At 45.3% G+C, this 23,690-nt stretch overlaps 1 protein-coding gene and 1 non-coding gene across 2 annotated transcripts in view; both read left to right on the forward strand.

Annotated features, from left to right (window-relative positions):
• FGD5 (FYVE, RhoGEF and PH domain containing 5) overlaps positions 1-23,690 on the forward strand; it is a 124,011-nt gene that overhangs the window by 65,143 nt on the left and 35,178 nt on the right. Inside the window, exons 6-10 of the mRNA XM_066351872.1 lie at positions 18,369-18,529; positions 18,789-18,945; positions 19,483-19,570; positions 22,031-22,081; positions 22,650-22,708. Of these exons, the coding sequence (XP_066207969.1) occupies positions 18,369-18,529; positions 18,789-18,945; positions 19,483-19,570; positions 22,031-22,081; positions 22,650-22,708 (516 nt within the window). The remainder of the gene's footprint in view (positions 1-18,368; positions 18,530-18,788; positions 18,946-19,482; positions 19,571-22,030; positions 22,082-22,649; positions 22,709-23,690) is intronic.
• On the forward strand, positions 9,637-9,712 carry TRNAM-CAU (transfer RNA methionine (anticodon CAU)). The gene has a single exon. It is a non-coding gene; the product is annotated as a tRNA-Met (tRNA).

The following is a 23,690-nucleotide window of genomic DNA, read 5'->3' on the forward strand; positions in this document are numbered from 1 at the left end:
CTTCCTGCCAGTTGGAAAGATGCTGAAGCTGCTGGTAATTCATAATAATATCCTGGGGGGGAGGGAAAGAGCCCATAAAAATCACAATTCATAAGCTAGTTGCGGGAAATTGTAGTCTGGAGCTACATGTATGACGTCCATGCTTATGGGGATAGAAGTGGCAGAAATGCCACAGTGAGCCTCCCGACTCTTAGGCAGAGATCCTAGTTGAAAGGAGATTCAGACTTTGGTGCGTCATACACTGCTCCCCAACCTGGATCTATCGCTGATTGCTAAGTTGGCAGGTTCTCTTTCAGAGTTTCTCAGGGATTTGATGCTGTTGAAATCCTAGGACTGTCTAGTGATGGGGAGGGGCTGACTGGATTGTGAACCTCCCCAGCTGAAAAAGTTCTTGATGCCATTCTGCTGTTGGTCAGAGGGGTTGAGAATGGCCTCTGGCCTTTTGTGTTTGGGATTCAACTCTGTGCATATCATATAGTAGATAGAGCTAACTCAGGGATTACTAACAATTCTGACCATCCAAAATTGATTTCTAATGGTCAAGATCCTGTTTTATTAACTAAGAATGGGTTTTACATGTTTTAAATGTTTCTAAAAAAAAAAAAAAGCAAGGATAATAGAGACCATCTGTGGTCCACAAAGGCTAAAAATCTGGCCCTTTACAGAAAAAGTTTGCCAACTTCTGATATAAAGACTTGCTTCATACTTCCAAGAACCCAGTCAAAAACACATTCATATACCTGCCCATCTGCCTTATAGTTGGTCTCTCATCCATTCAGCTAGCCAGACTTTCACCCATTCATCTGCTCTTTCATCTGTCCATGCACCTAATGACATGTCCACACAGCCATTCACCACCCGCAAATCAGCCACTACCCATATGTCTACCCATCCATTCAACCATCCTCTCACCCATCCATTCACTTAGTCATTCAATTCTCCATCCATCCATCCATCCATCCATCCAATATACTCATTCCTTCTGATGGAACATCACAAGATGTTTACAGGTCCATAGGCACTGAGATAGGCCTGGACTCCCGAAGATGAAAAAGACCCAGAGCTACCTTTGAGTGTATCTCTCTTTTTGTGTGTGGCTACTTGGCCTGACCTGTCGTGGCACAATGGATAAAGTGCCGACCTGGAAAGCTGAGGTTGCCGGTTCAAAACCCTGGGCTTACCTGGTCAAGACACATATGGGAGTTGGTGCTTCCTGCTCCTCCCCACTTGTGTCTCCTTTCTCTCTCTCTCTCTCTCTCCTCTCTCAAATAAAATATTATGCTACTCTGTGGTAAGTGTAATATGGGCAATTGTAGTTTTGTGCAAAGTCTGCAAGAACATGAAGGAGGGAGAGACTTATTCTCCTTTGTGATTTCCAGGAAGTTTGGCAGAAGAGGTGACCTGAGGTGGACTTTGAATCAGCCCACAAGGCCAGGATGGTAATGGAGGAGGGCACGTTAGGCAGTGGTCAGCACAGTACATGATATATTTAAAGAATAATGCATCATCACATATGATTAAAACATGGATAAGTTTGGAAAGGCAGGTTGGAGGTAGAATCAGGGGTCAAGTGATGAGTCCAAAACAAGGTTAGAACCAGATTGAGAAGTACCTAAAATGCCAGCCTTAAAGGCTTATGCTTTTCCTTGTGTATAGTGCGTCATTGGAGATTTGAACAGAGAAGGTTCCTGGACACTTTAAATATTCTGTTTCCTTATCTAAAAAAAATGCCTCTCCTAAAAGCAGCTAAAAATTTCTATCTTGGGTCCCCTATTTGGGCCAAGGTATTGAAGTCCTGTTTAGAAGCCATTCTGCCAGCTAGGAGAGGTGATTCTGGCAGTTCTCACCCTCTGACGTCCCAGGAGAAGTTCCCTTACCAAGGAGGACCTACATGACGTGGTCCTTGTCTACCTCTTGGACATTGCCTCTTACCACTTTCTTCATTCACTCCAGCCACACTGGCCTGCTTGCTGTTCTTCGAATACTGCAAATGCAGTTGTGCCACCTGGCTTTTGCACTTGCTTTTCCCTCTACTGGGAATGTCCTACCCCTGGTATTTTCATAGCCACTTTCTCCTTCTTACTTTGGTCTCAGTTCAATTGTCACCTCCTCACAAAAGAGGAGGTACCTCCAAACTTAATGACATACAACAACCATTTTGTTTTAATCACAGATTTTCTGGACTTTGTACAGAGTAAGGAGAGCATGTCTCTGTTTCATGATGTTTGAAGAAGACGTAAAGACTAGGGGTGACTTGCTGGAAACTTTACCTGACAACTGTAATGAAAAATAAATTTTAGACTGGGACGCAGAGGACCCAGGTTCAAAACCCCGAGGTCACTGGCTTGAGCCTGGGCTCATCTGGCTTCAGCACGGGCTCACCAGCTTGAGCACGGGGTCACTGGCTTGAGCGCGGGATCATAGACATGACCCCATGGTCGCTGGCTTGAGCCCAAAAGTCACTGGCTTGAAGCTCAAGGTTGCTGGCAAGGGGTTACTCACTCTGCTGGAACCTCCCAGTTGGGTACATATGAGAAAGCAAACAATGAACAACTAAGGTGCTGCAATGAAGAATTGATGGTTCTCATCTCTCTCCCTTCCTGTCTGTCTGTCCCTGTCTGTCCCTCTCTCTGTCTCTATCTCTCTGTCACAACACAAAAAAAAGAAACTAAAAAGAAATTTTAAAATAAATTAATTAAATTTTAAAATGTTTTAAAAGACTAAGGGTGACTTAATGGCTGGGGGCTAGAATCACCTGGAGGAGCCTTTATTCACATGGTTGCTGGTTGGTGCTGCCTGTTGTCTTGGACCTCAGCTAGGCTGTTGGCCAGAACACTTACTTGTGACCTCTCCATGTGGTCTCTCTACATGGGCAAGTTTGGGCTTCCTCACAGTATGGTGGCTGGGTTCCAAGAGTGAGTGTCCCAAGAGAGAGTTAGGAGGAAGTGCGTGGCATTTTTATGATCTAGCTTTGGAAGTTACGTGACACCACTTCCACCATACTCTTATTAGTCGAGACAGTTGCAAAGGTCCACCTAAGTTCAAGAGGTGGGAATACAAATATCATTAAGTGGGAGGAGTATCAAGCTCACGCTGCAGAAAGATCATATGAGATAAGAGATATTGTTATGGCTAATTTTGGAAAATGTACTACAGAAGTCTTTCCTAATAATTCTGTGTCAGTTAAAAATCATACTTGACTGCTGGTAATAAAAACCCAATTATGGTCCTGACTGGTTTGCTCAGTAGATAGAGTGTCGGCCCAGCATATGGACATCCCGGGTTCGATTCCTAGTCAGGGCACACAGGAGAAGCAACCATCTTCTTCACTCCCCTTCTCTCCCTCTTCTCCTCCCGTAGTCAGTAGCTTGATTAGTCTGAGTGTTGGCCTCAGCCACTAAAAATAGCTCAGTTGATTTGAGCATCAGCCCCAGACAGGGGTTGTCCTGTGGATCCTGGTTGGGGTGCATGTAGGAGTCTGTCTCACTATCTCCCTTCCTCTCACTTGAACAAACAAACAAAAGAAAACCCAAATATGATGGCTTAAATAACTTATTCTCTCATGTGAAATAAGTTCAGAATAGGAGATCCAGGTCAAGTTTGGCAACTCCACAAAGTCTCAGGTACCAAGTTTCCATTTGTCTTCTGCATCCTTTCCATGGTTCCTCATGAACACAGATGGCTGCTGCAGCTCTAGCCATCACATCAATGTCCCAGGCAGGAAGAAGGAGAATTGGAAAAGTGAAAACTGTGCTCCCAGCTGAGTTAGTTCACTTGAAAAAGAAGTCCTAAAAGTTCCTCTTAACGACTTCTACTTCCATCTCATTGGGTACTCCTAGTTGCAAGGGAAGCTGGGTCAACTGGAAGTCAATTGGTCAAAACTAGGTTTAGCTCAGTGACTGTGCTGCTTTTTTTTTTTTTTTTTTTGCGAGAGAGAGAGAGAGAGACAGAGAGAGACAGAGACAGATAGGAAGAGAGAGAGAGAGATGAGAAGCATCAGTTCTTCGTTGCTACACCTTAGTTATTCATTGATTGCTTCTCATATGTGCCTTGACCAAGGGGCTATAGCTGATCCAGTGACCCCTTGCTCAAGCCAGCGACCTTGGGCTCAAGCCAGTAACCTTGGGCTTCAAGCCAATGACCTTTGGGCTCAAGCCAGCAACCATGGGGTCATGTCTATGATCAGTGGCTGTGCTTCTTGAATGTTCATTCCGGGGCCCAGGCTGAAGGGGCAGCAGGTACCTAGGAGAGGCTCTTCTCATGCTGATGGCAAGGGGCAGGGATATGCTCTCCCCAATGATGGGGCTGTGCCAAGGGTGTGGATGCAGGGAGAGTGAAGATCTGCAGCTATACTACCTCTTCTCTGTTCATCCATGCTTTGTTTTATCTTCTTCATTGCATCTTTCACTATCTAAAATTATCTAATTTATGTATTTGTTTACTTATATTGTGTTTTTATTTTTATTCAGTTCCGAATACTTTCTCATTTCCCCTGTGGTTTCTTCTTTGACCCGTGGGTTATTTAAAATTATGCTGTTTGATTTCCAGATAGCTGTGAATTTTTCAAATTTACTTCTGCTGCTGATTTCTAATTCCATTGTGGTTGGAGAATATACTTTGTGTGGTTTCAACTATTTTAAATTTATTGAGGCCCTGGCCGGTTGGCTCAGTGGTAGAGCATCGGCCTGGCGTGTAGGAGTCCTGGGTTCGATTCCCGGCCAGGGCACACAGGAGAAGCGTTCATCTGCTTCTCCACCCCTCCCCCTCTCCTTCCTCTGTGTCTCTCTCTTCCCCTCCCGCAGCCAAGGCTCCATTGGAGCAAAAGATGGCCCGGGCGCTGGGAATGGCTCCATGGCCTCTGCCCCAGGCACTAGAGTGGCTCTGATCACAACAGAGCGATGCCCTGGATGGGCAGAGCATCACCCCCTGGTGGGCGTGCCGGGTGGATCCTGGTCGGGCGCATGCGGGAGTCTGTCTGACTTGCCTCCCTGTTTCCAGCTTCAGAAAAATACAAAACAAAAAAAAAATTTTTTTTTTAAATTATTGAGACTTGTTTATGGACTGGCATATAGTATATCCTGGAGAATGTTCCATGTGTACTTGAAAAGAATTTGTTTTCTGCTCTAGTCAGGTGGCTGTTCTGTAGATGTCACTTAGGTCAGGTTGACTGATGGTGCTGTTTGAGTCTTTTGCACCCTAACTGATTTTCTGTCTCATTCTCCATTTGTTACTGAGAGTAGATGTTGAAGTCTTCAGTTATGATTTCTGAATTGTCTGTTGCTCCATTTCAATTTTGTCTGCTTTGCTTTGTGCATGTCAGGGCTATTTTTAGGTGCTTGTCTATGGTCTGGCTTCCTTACTAGACTCGGGACTCCTTGAAGACAGAGCCTGACAGGTCCCATTCCCAGCGGATTGTGATGCCCAGTACATCATTGGTGCTCAACAAATATGTGATGAGTGAATGATGGCAGGGTTAGTCCTTTCAGCAGTGTTAGCATTTCTACAGTCAAAAATATTTCCTGAGCAATTTCTGTGTGCTGGGTACAGGGGACTTATGGAGGAAGACAAGGGGAAGCCTTCCCCAGAAACTGATAATCTATGAGAGGGATGGGCATGGAAAAAACCAATATTACTACAGGGGCAGGGGGCACACAGGAGCTGGGGGGTGCAGGGAAGGCACCTGCCCTGGGCTTCTGGGATCAGAAAAGGATTCCCAGAGGACATGTGACTAAGCTGAGACTTGAAGGATGGGGAGGAGTTAGCCAGGTGATGGAGCAGTGAGGATGGCTTGCATCTGGCAAAGGGATCAGGATGTGCAAAGATCTGGAGGCCATTAAGAGAATGGTGTGATTGGGAACTGAAAGAAATTCAGCCTGGTTGGGGCATTTTGAATACAGGAGGAAACAGTGAGAGCTGAGGCCAGCAAGGTATGGGGTGAACATGGAGAGCCCCAGGAGTTATGTTCGGGGTTTGGGTTTGATCCCCTGAAGGTCCTTGGGGAGGCTGCTAGGTGATTCTAGCAAGAGGTGACAGTGGACTGGAGTGTTGCAGCAGTTTTCAGTACTCTTGGCTTGGTAACTGATGGACTATGGGGTGCAGGAGAGGAAAGGAAGGCTCCAAGCTGAGCCCAGATTTCTGGCTTGCTGACTCACTAAGAAGGCAAGTAGTGCTGGAGGGGTTCAGGCTAGGCTTGAGGGAAGACGATGAGTTTAGTGTGGGTCTTTAAATGTAAGGGGCTCAGGGAAGGACATGCTGGTGGTCAGCTGGGCACAAGATGGGCACTGGAAGTGATCAAGTATAGAGATGTTAACTGCAGCTCCTGGAGAAGCCCGGATTTCCCCAAGGGAGGATGCACAGTCAGGAAAAGCTGTCAGTACCCTGAGGAGGAATGAGGTGCCCTGGAAGGGGTGAGCCTAGGGACTGGCAGGTTTTTATGGAGGGGCCAAAGGGACTTCGGGAGGGGTTTGGGGAGGTCTCGGTGCAGAAAGGCTGTGAGAGACTTTCAGATCCAATCTGCATGCATTCCACTTCGCTACTGCACCCCCTGCTATTTTCAGTGATAGTAACCACTTGAAAGGGTGTCCAGAGAGCCCAGGACAGAGCCACACTTCTCAAACGACTGGGAGAAAGAGGAGATTCATTCAGAAGCCCTTCCTTATCACTGTGTGGGAGTTTCATTTTGGCTGTGGCCTCAGTGCTGACATGACAGGCCAAGGCAGGATCTAACAGGACTGGCTAATTTATGAGTTTACTCACCTAAATTGGTGTGCTGTCAGTGTGCCCCCACTGCAGTCCCCTCATTTCTCCCCCAGCCAGCTCTTCCTCCTCATTATGGTCAGTGTCCAATGTCTCAGAGGCTGTAGAAAAGGGGGGGGGGTGAGCATTTGTTGAACTCCTATATATGCTTGGCAATTTATATACATTGTCTCATTTAATTGCACATAGTTTGTGATCAATAAGTATATTCTCAGATGGCTGGATGGTTCAAAACTGAATCTCAGAGAAGGCGACTTACCCAAAGTCACATAGCCAATGAGAAGTGGGGCCAGGGCTGTTTGACAGCAGAGCCCTGAGAAGGGGAGTTGACATATAGTCCAGTTAGGCGGTAGGAAGCACATGGAGGGAAGGAATCAGTATAAGCAGGAGGAATTAAGTCAAGGAAGGCTTCTTGGAAGAGGGAGTTTTGAAATAGGCATTGATGGACAGAAATTGGGAACAGGCCTTTCAGGGGATAGGAGCAACAGGAATAAGTGCACAGAGGGGAGGTCTTGGGAATGTGAAGTATATAGGAAGTGACCAGAGAGCTGTCTTTGGGGTGAGCCTGAATGCCGTGTTTCAAAGGAGGCATAGGAATTTGGGAGCCCCGAGAATTTGAGCAGGGAAGGTTGGTCTGGTAGGTTGGGTAGAAGGGGGTAATGCTGGGATACCCCATGTTTAACCCAGACCAAGCCCCAGAATGCTTGTTTTTTCATTCAGTCCAGGAAAAAAAATTGCTGTGTGACCCTTGAAATCTCTTGGTCTTTCCTCCCTCACCCTGAGGTAGCTGGTGGAACTCAGACATTTTTAGCTACAGAATCTTATTAAGTCAACTGAAATTTTACTCAGAACCCCAATATGAAGAGTGGATGAAAGGGGTGGCACTTTGGTTCAAAGGCAAACGGAGGCCAACGTTTGGGCTCCCCCAACCCTGAGTCCCGAGACCACAGAGCAGAGTGGGAGAAATATTCTTCTAAATCAGTGCTTCCCAAAGGGGGGTCCCCAAACCAGCAGTGTCAGCATCACTGGGGAACTGGTGAGAATTGCATATTGTTGGACCCCACCTCACAACTGCTAAATCAGAAACTCTGGTGATAGGGCTCAGCCATCTGTATTTTACTGACCCCCCCCCCCCTCCACCAGATGATACTGATGGACAGCAACCTTTCAGACTGAGAGACAGATGATGCTGTGAGGTTCTCCAGCATGGGCTCTCTGTGATTCCCTGACCCCTAGCAGCCAGCATCCTCAAGGACGCTGGTTCCTGACCCTGGCTGTTCATGGGTTCCCAGCAGTGTTAAAAAATATGGATATTTATCCCACCATCAGAGATTTGTATTTAATTGGTCCAGGGTGTTGCCTGGTCATCTGGAGTTGAAAAGCTCCCCAGATAATTCCAATTTGCACCTAAAACTGAGAACCTAGTGGAAAAAGTAGCAAGCATTCATTCAGCACAGTTGTGAACAAAGCCAGGTCAATGTCAGGGTAAAACCGAAGGGAACGAAACACAGTCTGCTCTATGCTTAGTTGGAGGGAAGATGACAGAAAAATTCAGAGTAAGTAAACAACCCAACAATGCAAAATTTTGCAAAACTATTGCTTTTCAGGCTGGGATTCATGTAACGCTGCCAGAGATATGCAGTAGGTGCTCAGGAATGCTTAAGGCCACAGGATAAACTGAGCACATTTCTAAGAGCCTCTGCTTTGCTCTAGAAATATAATTTTAAATAAGGTAAATCAGACATGGATGTAGCTTGGAGAATAATGTAAAATATGCATTAACTTTTAAGCTAAAATATGAGACTTCAGAGACGTTCTGACACCAGGATGGCTCACTTCAGGCCATGACCCAAAATTTCTGGAGGCTTTAGGACACATGAGAGGACCTTAAACCAACTGCTAAAGTGACCCAAGAGGGCCTCATCGTGGAAGTAGCACTTGAAATGACTTTGAAATATAAGCAAGATATGAATCAGATACCAGAAGCACAAAACAAAGACAGGCTGGAAAAGAGGATTCACAAAAAGCAGCAGCACTCAAAGCTGGGTCCCGGGACCAGCAGCATCGCCTGGGCACTGGGGAGAAGTTAAAATTATCCAATCCCACCTTGACCTACAGAATGGACATTTTGGGTCCGGTAAACAACCTGTGCCATTTGAGTAAGTCCAGCAGGTGATTGTGAGGCACACTTTACTTCGAGAACCACTGATGCACAGAAATGAGCAGTCACAGAGTCGGCTGCACTGGCTTTGGAAGGGCCATGAACTTCAGGCCCAGAAGTTTCTCTTGGCCCTGAGATCTAGACACCAATGAAAGGTTTGGAGGAGACATGAAAGAGTGAGGGAAAGCAGTACTTGTTCTTTCTCCACCAGGGCCCTCCGAGAACTGGTTTTCTGTTTGTTTGTTTTGTTTTTTAAATTTTATAACTTATATACAGTTGAGTGTGTAGATTTTAAAGATAGGGCTCAAATTTTTAATGAATGGGTGCGTTTGTGTGCACTTGCAACCACCAACCTGATAGAACACTTCCACTATCCAGAAGATGTCTCTAATGCCACTCCCCAGTCAGTCACCCCCCAGAGGTTACCACTGTTTTGCTTTTTCATCGCATTTGATTGGGTTAGCCTGTTCTTGAACCTCATGTGAATGGAATCATGAACTATGTATGCTTTTGTGTCTGACTTCTTTAGCTCAACATAATGTGTGAGGTTCATCCATGTTTTCATGTATATCAACAGTCTTTCATATGGATATACCAAAGTTGCTGTATCTCTTCTCTTGTTAATAATCATTTGGGTTATTTCCAGCCTGAATTGTTACAGGCAGACCTACGAGACATTGCAGGTTTGGTTCCACACCATCTTGATAAAGTGAGTATCGGCCCTGGCCAGTTGGCTCAGTGGTAGAGTGTCGGCCCCATGTGCAGATGTCCTGGGTTCAATCCCCAGTCAGGGCACACCTGAAAAGTAACCATCTGCTTCTCTTTTCCTCCTTCTTCCCCTTCTCTCTCTCTTCCCCTCTCTCAGCCAGTTGCTCAATTGGTTAGATAGAAGGACCCGGGCGCTGAGGATAGCTCAGTTGGTCTGAGCGTTGACTTCAGGCACTGAGGATAGTTTGGTTGATTCAAGCATCATCCCCAGATAGGGGTTGCCAGGTAAATCCCAGTCAGGGCACATGTAGAGTCTATCTATCTCCCCTACTCTCACTTAAAAAAATATTTATTCCCTGGCCAGTTGGCTCAGTGGTAGAGCGTCGGCCTGGTGTGCGGGAGTCCCAGGTTCGATTCCCAGCCAGGGCACACAGGAGAAACCTCCCCGTTTCCAGCTTAGGAAAAATACAAAAAATTTTTTTTTATTAAAATAAATAGATAAATAAATAAATAAAGTGAGTATCACAATAAAGCAAGTCATAATCTTTTGCTGGTGGAGGGTTTTGCCTTCCAATTGCAAAAAAAACCACATCTGTAAAGTGTAATAAAATATGGCATGCCTGTATAAAGCTACTATGAATGTTCTATACCAGGGGTTGGGAACCTATGGCTTGCAAGCCAGATGTTGTTCTTTTGATGACTGCATCTGGCTTCAGACAAATCTTTAATAAAAAAATAATAATAATGTTAAAAATATAGAACATTCTCATGTATTACAATCCATTCATTTCCTACTGCTCATGTTCATGGTTGTGGGTGGCTGGAGCCAATCACAGCTGTCCTCCAGGACAACACCAAATTTTTATTGGATAATGCGTAATGTACACGGGTTGTTGTATGGCTCTCATGGAATAACATTTTAAAATATGTGGCATTCATGGCTCTCTCAGCCAAAAAGTTTCCTGACTCCTGTTTTATACATATCTCTTAAGGAACATATGCACTCATTTCTCCTCAGTATAGATTTGGCTTTATTCGAAACTGCCAAGTAAGTTTACAGAGAGGTTGAAGCGATATGATATATATGATATATACACCCCCACTCCAATGTATGGGAATGCCACTTACTCCTCAGGCTTGCCAGCATATTGGTATTGTCAGTGTTTTTACTCACTGCCATTCTGGTGATCGTGTAGTGGTTTCTCATTTTGGTTTTAATTGGTATTTTCTTGATGATTAATGAAATTGAGTCTCTTTCCTTCTGTTTATTAGCCATTTGGAAATCCTCATTTGAAAAGTGTCTTTTCCTTCTTTTTTAACTGAATTGTCTTTTTGATTTTTAGAAGCTCTTTAAATATTCTGGACTCAAGCTCATTTTCAGACATGTGTATTGTGACATTCTCCCAGGCTGTGCCTTCCCTAGTCAGTTTTTTAACAGCTTGAGATATAAGTCTCATACCATCCAATTCAGCCATTTAAAGTGCAAAATTCAGTGGTTTTTAATATATTCAGAATTGTGCAATTATGACCACAATCATTCTCATCGCCCGAGAAATTCCGTGCAGCTGAGGTACGATCTCTGTAACACTACTTCCCTCAGCCCTGTGCACCCACCAGTCTTACTCTGTTTTTCATAGATTCCCCTGTTCTGGATATTTCATACAATTTGTGGTCTTTCGTCATTAGCTTCTTTCACCTAGCATAATGTTTTTAAGGTTCATCTGTGTTGTATTTAGCATGTATCAGTACTTCTTTTCATGACTAAGGAATATGCCATTGTGTGGCTAGACCATTTTGTTTATCCACTCATCGCTTAATGGACATTTGGGTTCTTTCTACTTTTTGCCTATTATGAAAATGCAGCTATGAACATTCATGTACAGATTCTTGTATGAAGATATATTTTCCATTCTCTAGGGTACATGTCTAGGAATGTAATTTCTGGGTCATATGGTAACTTTTTAACCTTTTGATGAACTGCCAGACTGTTTTCCAAGTGATTGCACCATTTCACATTCCCATCAACATAGTGTGAGGGTTCCTTACAGTACTTGTTGTTGTATGCCTTTTTTCTTATATCCATTCTTGTTGTGTGAAGTGGGTTTTATTTTAAATTTTTCTAATGACTAATGATGTTGGTCATCTTTCCATGTGCTTCTTGGTCATTTGTATATTTTCTTTGGAGAAATGTCTTTTCAAATCCTTTGCCCATTTTTAATGGGTTGTCTTTTTATTGTAATTCTGTATACAAGTCATTTATCAGGTTTGCAAATATTTCCTCCCATTCTGTAGGTCGTCTTTTCACTCTCTTGATGGTGTTCTTTGAAACACAAAAGTTTTTAATTTTTTTAAGAAGCATAATTTCTCTATTTTTTCCCTTTGTTGGTTGTGTTTTGTTGTCATACCTAAGAAAGCTGTGCTCAGCCCCAAATCACAAACATTTACTCCCATATTTTCTTCCAGGAGTTTTATAGTTTTAGCTCTTCCATTTAAGTCTTTGATTTTAAGCTAATTTTTGTGTATGGTATAAAGAAGGAGTCCAAATTTATGATTTTGCATGTGACTATCCAGATATCTCAGCACCATTTGTTGCAAAGACTATTTCTTTCATCGAATTATTTTTTAGCATCCATGTTGAAAATCACTTGACCATAAATCTGAGGGTTTATTTCTGGATTCTCAATTCTATTCCATTGATCTATACGTCTTTCCTCATGCCAAGACCACATGGTCTTGATTCCTATAGTCTTATAGCAAGCTTTGAAATCAGGAAGTGTGAGTCCTCCGACCTTGTTCTTTTTCAAGATTGTTTTGGCTTTTCTGAGGCTCTTGCATGTCCATATGAATTTTAGGGTCAGCTTGTTAATTTTGTAAAATAAACTGCAATTGGAATTTTGATAGCGGTTGAGACAAGTCTGTATATCAAGTTGGGAAGTATTGACTTATTAAGTTGTGAACATGGGACAGTTTTCTATTTACTTAGGTCTTCTTTAATTTCTTTTTAAAAAAATTTTTTTAATTGATTTTAAGAGGGCGGGAAGAAGTGGGAGGCATCAACTCATAGTAGTTGTTTCCCACATGTTCTTGGACCGGGCAAACCCAGTGTTTCGAACAAGTGACCCCAGCATTCCAGGTCTATACTTTATCCACTGTGCCACCATAGGCCAGGCAGATCTTTAATTTTTTTCGGGAGTGTTTTGTTGTTTTCAGGGTACAGGTTCTGGGCTTCCTTTGTTAAATTTATTCCTAAGCATTTTTTTTATCTTAATTCACTTTTAAATGATTTTTAACCTTTTATTTAAAAATAATTTCAACCTGACCAGTTGGTGGCACAATGGATAGAGCATCAACCTGGGATGCTGAAGCCTCAGGTTCAAAACCCCAAGGTTGCTGGCTTGAGTGCAGACTCACCAGCTTGAGTGCAGAGTCATCATCTTGAGTGTGGGATCATAGACATAACCCCATGGTCACTGGCTTGAAGCCCAAGGTCTCTGGCTTGAGCCCAAGGTCACTGGCTTGAGCAAGGGGTCACTGGCTCAGCTGGAACCCCACCCCCAACCTTGGTCAAGGCACGTATGAGAAGCATTCAATGAACAACTAAAAGTGCCACATTTACAAGTTGATGCTTCTCATCTCCCTTCCTTCCTGTCTGTCTCTCTTTCTCCCTCTCTCTCTCACTTGCTAAAAAAATAATAATTTCAATTTTATAGAAAAGTAATAAGAGTAGGAGTACTACATAGAACAACCAAACTCCCTTTTTCCATATTCACCTTTTAACATGAAGTCTAATTTATTTATTTTTCTCTATGGTTAGTACTATTTGTGTACAGTTTAAGAAATCTTTGCGTGCCCACAGAGAATTATTTTCAGGGTTCCAAAGTACCCTCCACTCACTGATTTGGGCAGCTGACAGCTTGCCAAAGCATGTTTGTGGCATAGTAGGTCATGGCTGAGGTGTGTGAGTCTGACTTTTGGCAGTGACAACAGTAGTTTGACCACTTGCAAGGACAGTCTGGCTGCCCACTATCTGTTCAGCCAGAGAACAGGAATCTGTGTCACCCAGAAGACTCCAGAGTGGGTTTGAAGAAGGGGAAAGTGATCAGGGGACCAGACCTCTGAATGTGAGGTCCCCTCTTCTACTGCAGGCAAGCCCACTGTCCTGAGAGCACTGTGAGTTACGGGAGACTTGTCAGGGCTCCAAAGGCAGAGAGACCATTTCACACTCAGGCCTCTCCACCAGGCTGCCACAGGGCCCCTAAGGTTGGGCGAAGAGCCCTGGCCAGGATTCTGGAAATCTGGGTTTCAGCCCCCCTCCCTGACCTGAGCAATTTGCTCTCCTGTCTGGGCCTTCAGCAGAGTGAGGCATTGGTGTGGGACAATGGAAAGAGGTAGGATTTGGAGTCAGGCTGACTTGGACTCAAATCTTGCCATTTTGGTGGCCTTGGGCAAGTTACTTAATCTCTCTGGGTCTAATTTCCTTATTGGTAAAATGGAAATAATAATAATAATGCCAAAGTGATAGGCTTGTGGTGAGGATGAAATGAGAAAATGAATGTAGTTTTGAGCAGACAGTGGCTCACCTGGGTGTGTCCTTGGTAAATTTCTCAGCTGTTATTTGTTGAGCACCATCCCTGGTCTGGGTGCTGGGGATACAGAAGTAATAGTCAGTCTAAGGAGAAGAAAGGCGCAGAAAGAAATAATCCTGAAACACAACAGAAGGCAATCTGCACAAACCCTGTGAAGAAGATGTTTGTATCCCCATTTCACAGAGGGGGAAATTGAGATCCAGGGAGATGAAGTGACTTGCCCAGGGTCACACATAGGCAACTATCTAGAAAGACAAGGATTTCTTTGTGTTCTCTAGAACTCTATAAGGTTAGAGCAGAGATTCCACAGAGCTGTGGAAGGGAGTATCGTAAGAGGGTGGACTGGATCAGGTGCACAGAGGGGTCTGGATTGGACCTGCAGCCATTAGGGCCAGTAGGTTCTTCCTCCTCATTGTCTCTGGTCCATTCACTCTCTCTGTCCCCATGGCCAGGCTCTGGTCTGGTCTCAAGTCCTGAAGTCTCTCCTGCTCTCCTATAATGGCCACCTTTGTGGTCTCACTACCATTCTGGCCACCTCCAGTTTCTCCCAGCAAAGTGAATTTTCTAAGACAGATGTCTGGTCACATTGCTCCCCTGATTAGTACTATTCAGTAGTTCCCTATCATCCCAGGATAAAAACCAAGTCTCTTGAAAAGTCTGCCGGGCCATGTAGTACAGGTCCTCTGCCTAAATTCCAGCATCATCGTGTTCCAGTCCCGTGCACTTCTTTCAAGGGGGCACATACCCATACCCACACACACTGCACCCAAACCCCATTCAGCTCCTCGGTTCCTCTTCTACCTCAGGGCCTTTGTACATGCTGTCCCCACCACCTGGAACACTCCCTCTCTTGTCTCAGGGTAGGTGTTGCCTCCTTGGCAGGCCTTTCCAGAGCAAAGCCAGGTCTGCCTCTTATGGACTGCCATGGTCCCGGTGCTTTTCCCCATCACTACACTTACAGCCCTGTATTAAAGTTGTCTTTTTACTCATTTCTTTCCTCCCAGATTACAAACTCCTTGAGGGCAGGATTGCATCTCTCCTGCTCCCAGTCTCTTGTCAAGGCTTGGTGCAGAGCAGGCATTCAGTGTATTTGTTGAATGAGTAAGGGGATGAGGGCTGGATATCTTATACCGACTTCCTGCTTGTGAGATGGGTGCCAGGACCCCCAAGTGCGACGGTGGGCCAGAACTTCTGCGAGTGGAAGCCTTTCAGGGAGTGATCAATGGTGCAGCCGGCGCTCAGCGCCTCCAGCTGATGCATGAGTTTTAAGAATGGATGTTTGTGGCGATTCCAATTATGCTCCAGTTTTTTAAATGAGTCACAGTGATGGCCATCCTGCCCATTGGGACTGAGTCAATTTAGTGAGAATTAATTACAGACAAGAAACCAGCTTGCAGAGCAGTTAATATTGAAGTTCCCTAGAGTGCGATATAAATGCAGCCGTCAGTCTTGTCTTCGCTTGTCCTCTCCCTCTCCCTGCCCTCCCTCTTTCTGTGGTGCTCTGGGTCTGGGCGTCAGGGTGACTGGATTCGGGCTTTGGCATCCCCATGACTCACTCTCCTTTTCTGTTAAATAAGAGCCCTACAGTCCATCTATCAGCAAGCATGATAACACTCCTTCTCTGTCAGATACTCTGTTGTGCCTGAGAAACATAGCAGGAAACAAAACAGATACGGCCCTGCTCTGAAGATGTCATGTCTAAAATATAATTATAAACTGCCTTAAGGACAGCACTTTACAGTTTTAACATCAGGATGAGCTCCCAGCAGCCTCATGTTAATCTGGTTATCCCCATTTTACAGGTAAGGAAATTGAGGCTCTGATTGGTTACAACCTGCTCACAGTCATTCTTGTGCTATAGCTGAACTTGAACCTGGCCAATGAGAGAATATGTCAAAAGTCCTCTGTCAGCCAGCTGCCCAAGCAAGAGGGCTTCTTGTCCTCATCAGGATGTTGACTCTGCCAGGCTGGTGGTGGCTGGGTCCTAAACATGGAGACTCACAAGCAAAGAAAGGGAGGATCCTCCTGCCCCCAGGTTAGCAGAAAAACCTCTCCTCCAGGTTCAGAATGATCGCATGTCCCAGAGCTAGCTGTTGGCGGAAACAAGAACTGAACACAAACTTTCTCTAGTTGCCCTCCCCACCTAGCTGCCCTCTTACTTGTAATTCACACTTTCTCTGCCCTCTGAAACATGCTTTCAGGAAGGGCTATATGGTAGCTCATACAATGAGATTGATTCCTAATTATAGTTTAAGTATGTAGCCTCCACTTAAGAACACACATGCTTTCAGCCCAAAGAATCTGTTCCTTAGTCGAGGCTCAGCCCCAACAGTTTCGGACCTTACTGATGAGGCTAGAGGTTTCCCAAGCCTTCCGCGTTATACTCTCTGGGGCTGGGGAGGGCCGCCCCTGCAGGAACCAGCTCATCCTCCTTCCTGGGACAGCAGGCCAGGGTGGGCCGCCCTCCCCTCTTCTCTCTGCAGTTCCCGGCAGAGCAGGTTGCAGCAGCAGGTCAGCTCAGGACAGGATGAGGTGTTCGGGAAGTGAGACCTTTGTAACCTCCACAGCTGCTATCCTGTCTGACAGCACAGGCGACCTTTTAATAGATGTTAGAGGGGCATTAGTCTCCCGCCTTCGTGTTTTCTGTCTCTCTCTGTCAGTCCCTCCTTCCCACCCTCTCTCTCTCCCTCCCTCCGTCTTCTCCTACCCTCTTTCTCTTTCTTTGTTTTCTCACTTTTTCTTTCTTTCCACCTTTCCCTCTCTCTGCTCCTATCCCACCTCCTGCTATTTTTCCTAGCCCTCTCCTGTCATCACTAGCTCTCTTCCCCACCCCACCTGCACTTCTTTTCTGCATAGGAGAAGACCAGAGAGACTTCCTGGAGGAAGGGCTGCCCATCCTCTCAGGCATTTCCCCCTTTTAGATCTCTATATAGAGACCTTTCTAGCAATGAGGACTGGTCCTCAATGGAATTAACTGTCTTGCTCAGTAATGAGTTCCCAGTCAGGGAGGCAATCAAAAAAGGCAGGGTGATCATCCTTCCTGAATGCTGTAAAGTTGACTTGACCTTCCTGATTTAGGCTGGACCACATGACCCCTAATGCAGAGGATTTCCCACTATGCATTGCTCCACAATTCAAGGTCATTTCAGGATATCCTGTGTATTTAAAACTACAGACTTGGGCCTTATGCAAAAGCAATTGTATTTAAAGACAAAATATTTTGTTGTGAGAAAGAAGTCTTGCGTTCGTTATCATTTTAATGTTTATTAATTTAGTTTTAAATTTAAAGTAATTAATTGGGATCCAGAAATTGTAGAAAACAGAGACAAGAAGGAAAAAAAATTATTCCTAATTCCATACCCCTGACACAGCCACTGTTTCCGTTTTGCTCCATTTCGGTTTAGCTTTTTCCTTTGCTCATTTTTTATATAACTGTGTTCAGGTGAGAAGACAACTTTGTATCTCTTCTTGATTTCTTAGTGCCAGGATGTGAATATTTTACATAGTCACCATCTGCATCATTTTTAGTGACTGCTTGATAGGCCATGAAGTGGGGATGCCTATGACTTAAGATTTTGTTTTGAAATAACACAGTGTTTGAACCTATTCAAAGATGTCTCATTGTTGCCTGACCTGTGGTGGCACAGTGGATAAAGCGTCGACCTGGAATGCTGAGGTTGCCAGTTCGAAACCCTGAGCTTGCCTGGCCAAGGCACATACAAGAAGCAACTACAATGAGTTGATGCTTCCCCCACCTTCCCCCCTCTCTCTATTCAATAAATAAAATCTTTTAAAAAAGAAAAAGATAGCTTATTCTCAAGAAGAGCATTATATTTCTTTGGAGAAGTACAATAATTACCCAACTTCTCACCCACCTTGTAAAAGAAAAGCATGTACCCAGGTTCCCACAAGGAACCTGCTTTAAGCCCTGCTCTGTGCCAGGAGTTGTGTTGGGTGCTGTTTGAGCATCAATTACCTGTGACCACAGATGTGTGTAATTAGCTTTGTTTTACAGGTGAGAATGCTGGAGTCTGAGACACTGGCTTATGGTCCCAGTTGTCTCTGTAGGCCAGGCCTCCAAAGCCACGGGGGAAGTGCCAGGGAGGACTTGTGCTCAGTCCTATCAACCTGTGGGTAACAGGCCTTTGGGGTTGCAGGATTTCCATGGAGCTGTTGTAAAGGCCTTGGAGGAAATGGACCAAGAGGGCAAGGACACATTGGCCAGGGAGGAGCTGAGGCGTGGCCTGAATGAACTCCCTGCCATCCTCAACCTTCATCAGGGGATCCTGGAGGAGCTGGAAGAGAGGCTGCTGAACTGGTGAGCAGTCCCTGGACTCCTGCCCCTACTTCTGTTGCCCTAGGGGCTTTTTAACCCCCAGCATGTGGAATGGTTTCTCCATTTGACAGATGCAGAAGCCAAGACACAGAGGTGTGTGTTCATTTGCCCAAAGTAAAACAAGTTGGGAGGGTCCAGCTGGGGTTCCCACCTAGGGATGTGACTCTAGCTCTCACTGTCTAGCACTGTGCGGGTCACAAGGCTGAGTTCTCGCTGTCCTTCTCCCCTACCCTGGCTGCAGGGAGGGCCAGCAGAAGGTGGCCGATGTCTTCCTTGCTCGGGAGCAGGAGTTTGACCACCACGCAGCTCACATCCTGCAGTTTGATAGGTATCTAAGTCTGCTCGCTGAGAACTGTCTCCATTCTCCTCAGCTGGCAGCTGCTGTCCGTGAATTTGAGGTAGGTCCCTTGTTCCTCTGAAAACCTGCTCTAAAGATTTGGGGGGAAGGGGTGAATATAGCTAAAAGCAAATCAGTGGGGCTTCTTGGTCAGTCTGTGGCTGGAGAGCAGAAGGGAGGAGAGGATAACGCAGCAGGAGGAAGAACCCAGAAGTTTCCCTGACACACAATCAATGACAACTCAGTGAGACCCAGCCATTTGAGTGACCAATAAATGGCTACCAACTGGGAATACAGTTATTGGGCAGAAAAAAATGGGCTTTTTTTTAATCACTAATGCTAGATGCACAGCTGGGACTACGAGAAGCATATTACTGAATGTAGCATAGACTGCACGGCTGAAGGAATGGACTGGTATGGCAGGGTGGCGCTGATCTGGGAGGCCTTCCTGGAGGAGGGGATACTGGTTTAGAGATGGGGGAAGCCCAGCTTGGCCAGGAAGAGTTATGGATCAGACAGGGCAAGTGAATGCCTGAGCCCAGTGCCCTAAGGGCTGGGTCCCTGAAGGAGTTTTGTCCTCCCTATCTCTTGGAAACAGCGGAGTCAGCAAGGAGACGGCCAGAACATGAAGCACAGGCTGCTGCGGGTGGTTCAGCGTGTCTTCCAGTACCAAGTGCTCCTCACAGGTGGGCCCATGGGAGGTCAAGGTGCACTGAGGCTGTGGGGAGGGAAGGCCCCCGAGGAAGGGTGGGAGGGTAATGGCAAGGTGATTGATGACACTCTCCCCTCCCACCCTGGTGAGAAGGGGTGGGGGAGGATTGCTCTCAGTTCCTGCCTCCTGCCCCCCGGAGGGACCAGACCCTGCCACCACCTTCCTTCCAGCTGAGTTTTGGACTCTCTGCTGCCACCTTGGAAGCCCTGCCTCAGTGGCCACCTCCTGTGACTTCCTCCAACCTTTCTGTCCTAAACACAAACTCACACTTCCCCCCATTCTGCATTTCCTCCTTGTCACAGTGGGTGGCCAGCTTCTCTAAAGTGGTTCTTATCACCCAGGCCCTCCCTATGGCTAAATCAGTGGGCATTTTCCACGTGGGACCTTCTGGCCCTCTCTGAGGCTTTGCCACTCACCACCTCCTGCTTCTTGAGCCTTTTCATCCTGGGACCCCTGTCACAAACTTTCTCCCCTGCCTTTCTCTGACTGCTCCATCATCTTTGTTGACATCCTGTCTTCCTCCACTGTCCCATAATGTTTGTGTTTCTCAGGGCTCAGTGCTAGATCCTCTTTCCTTCTTCCTCTACAAATTCTCCCCAGGAAATGTCATCCCTTTTGCTACCTCCACCTGCCAGAAATAGATACACCTCTGTCCAGAGCTTCAGACCCACTTACCCAACTGCCTCTCAAATGTTAACAGAGACCCCAAGCCTGGGGAACCAATGGTCCAGTAAGGGAGATAGACACATACATCGAGGTATGCATATAATTCCAGGTAGTGACCAGTGCTGTAAGAAAAATACATTAGGGCCAGAAAGCAGAATTCATTAATCTAATTCAACAAATATTGAGCATCCACTATGTCCCAGGCCATGTGCTAAATGTCAGAAATACAGCAATGAATTAAACAGCCAAGCTTTATGACATTATGGCGCTTATACTCTAACAAGGGAATAAAAATATTATATGTCAATGATAAGAGCACTGGAGAAAAATAAAGCATGTGAACAGTGCTCTAATTATATACAACACTCAGGAAAGGCCAGTCTGAGGAGGTAACATTCCAGAGATCTCAGCAAAGTGAGGATGTGAGCTCTATGCAGATGTGGAAGAAGCAAGTACCAGGTAGAGGGAATACTGAGTTCAAAAGCCCTGGGATAAGAACAAACTTGGAAGGCCTGACCGGTGGTGGCACAGTGGGTAGAGCTGAGGTCCCAGGTTTGAAACCTTGAGGTTTCCAGCTTGAGTGCAGGGTCACTGGCTTGAGCCCAAAGGTTGCTGGCTTGAGCAAGGGGTCAACAGCTCAGCTGGAGCCCCCTGGACAAGGCACATATGAGAAGCAATCAGTGAACAACTAAAATGCCACAACTATGTGATGATACTTCTCATCTCTCTCCCTCCCTGTCTCTCTCTCTCTCTCTTAAAAAAAAAAAAAAAAAGAAAGCTTAGCAAATTCAAGAAACAGCAAAATGCCAGCATTGGCAGAGTGAATGAGTGACATGGAGAAGTATCTGGAGGGATGCTAGCCAGTCAGTGGTGGGATTCAAATGATTTAACAACCGGTTCTCTGTCCTAAAGACTGTTTTAAGAATAAAAAAGAAACAGTATACCAATAGGTAGTTGATTATTTCATGCATTTAATACTTAAATAAGAACAATAAAAGAGGTACACAAAACTAGGCTGTATCATAAGAAAGAGTTTTAAAATATTAATGAAAAAATATTAAATAATACCTGACAAAAAAACAATAAAACTATTAAGATATTTCCATATTGCTTTTGATTGGCATCCTCACTTGCAATTTTTTTCACCTATGGACAGAGTGAACATTACTACGGGTGCTTAAAATACACTGTGCTGCACAGATGAATGTCAAAAAAGAGTAAGAATGTAAATTTGGGATTTCCACATTGGGCGGCTGCTCAGGCACCCACCTTAGAGAGAACCCTGATTACAAGTGCCATTTTAACAACTGGTTAACTGAACTCAACAAAAAATTAGGTATCGGTTCTGCTGAACCGGTGCAAACCGGCTGAATCCCACCACTGCAGCCAGTGTAGAGCTTTGTGGATATGAACAAGTTAAAGCATTAATACATGACACTCTACTGTGCTGATGGTCACATCTGTTTCTGCCAGATGTGTGCTTCTTAAAGGCAGAGTCTCACCTTGTTTGTATTGGTATCCTAAAGGCATAGCCTGAAGTTAGGCACACAGTAGTCACTCATGAGAGAATGACTAGCAGTGGTGGCAGTCCTAGAGGCCTGATTTTGTGCTCGTAGTGAGTTGTGATGGGGCTAACAGGGGAGAGAGGGTGGACATCCTATTCTGAAATTTTTCTTCTTTCTCTGGAGAGAGAGCAGGGCTCTGTTGTGGACAGGAGGGGGCTGGCCTCACCAGGCAAACTGACTCCTGGCTCTTGTTCTGCCTGCAGACTATTTAAATAACCTTTCCCCGGACTCAGCAGAGTATGATAACACACAGGGTAAGTACAGCATGAACCCAGAGGAGAGGACACAGTCCCGTCTTGCCCCAACTCTGGACTCTACACCAATTCTAAGCCCAGAACATAGTCCCCTCCCCACCAGCTGAGGATGCAGTTACATGAACCTCCAGGGCTTTTGAGGTGATCCCATCTTTGCCTCAAAACAGGACTCCCCAGGAGAAGGGGGGTAACAAAATTTGGTGATAGGAGGTAGTGCCAAGTCTAAAACACTCACTTCAGGGTCTCAGTTTCCTTCCAATTCTATGTGGCTGTTCTTTGACCTGTCAGGGCAGTTCCTATTTTAATATATTGTTTACAGCCTGGGGAACTGAGGCAGGAAGTGGTCAAATCTCTGTCAAGGCCATTTAGATAATAGTGGCAAAGCTAGGGATGGACCTGTGACCTGACCCAGCCATGGGAAAAATTGGTGCCACCTTCTTACAAGGCCCTGCAAATGCCTTGGGGAGGTGGAGTGGGGAGGGAAGAAGACAGGGCAGGGGTAAGGATGGTGGCAACTAGACTGGCCCTCCCCAGGAGGCCCAGCTCTCTGCTCTGCTTCCCTCCTAAGGTGCACTGACCCTCATCTCCAAAGTCACAGATCGTGCCAACGACAGCATGGAGCAGGGGGTAAGTCCAGCCACTGGGCTCCTTCTCTGGGGTCCAGGTCCAGGTCCCCTTCCACATGCCCAGGTCTGCCTGGGAGTACAACTTAAATACTGTAAATTGCACAGGTTTAAAGTGTACAATTAAATCAGATTTGATATTTGTATATACCTATGAAGCCATCTCCATAACCACAACACTGAACTTATCTTTGACCCAAAAAAGTTTCCTTGTACCCCTTGGAAATCACTTATCCTCCATCTCCAGGAAATCACTTGTCTGCCCTCCCTGTCACTATAGATTAGTTGGCATTTTCCAGAATTTTATACAATTATTTTATATGAGCTCTTTTTTGTCTGTCTTCTTTCACTCCTTTATTGGCTGTGAGATTTACAACTATTTTCTCCCCGCCTGTGGCATGTCTTTTCATTCTCTTAACAGTGTCTCTAAGAAACCAGAAGTTCTTAATTTTGCCTGACCAGGCAGTGGCACATTGAACTGGGACGCAGAGGACCCAAGTCCGAGACCCCGAGGTCGCCAGCTTGAGCATGGGCTCATCTGGTTTGAGCAAGGCTCACCAGCTTGGACCCAAGGTCGCTGGCTCAAGCAAGGGGCTACTCGGTCTGCTTTAGCCCCCCAGTCAAGGCACATATGAGAAGGCAATCAATGAACAACTAAGGTGTTGCAACGAAAAACTGATGATTGATGCTTCTCATCTCTCTCCCTTCCTGTCCGTCTGTCCCTATCTGTCCCTCTCTCTGACTCTCTCCGTCTCTGTCACACACACACAAAAAAAAAGTTCTTAATTTTAATAAAAAGCCCAGTTTATCAAATCTTTTCTCTCATGGATCATGATTTTGATGTTATATCTAAGAAATCTTTGCCTCATTCAATGTTACAAAGTTTTTCTCCTGTTTTCCTAGAATTTTCCTAGTTTTATATTTTACATTTAGGTCTCTTCATTCATTTTTGAGTTGATATTTATGTATGGTATGAAGTATGGATA

The sequence above is a fragment of the Saccopteryx leptura genome, chromosome 10 (genome assembly GCF_036850995.1).
Source record: "Saccopteryx leptura isolate mSacLep1 chromosome 10, mSacLep1_pri_phased_curated, whole genome shotgun sequence".
Classification (NCBI taxonomy): Eukaryota; Metazoa; Chordata; class Mammalia; order Chiroptera; family Emballonuridae; genus Saccopteryx; species Saccopteryx leptura.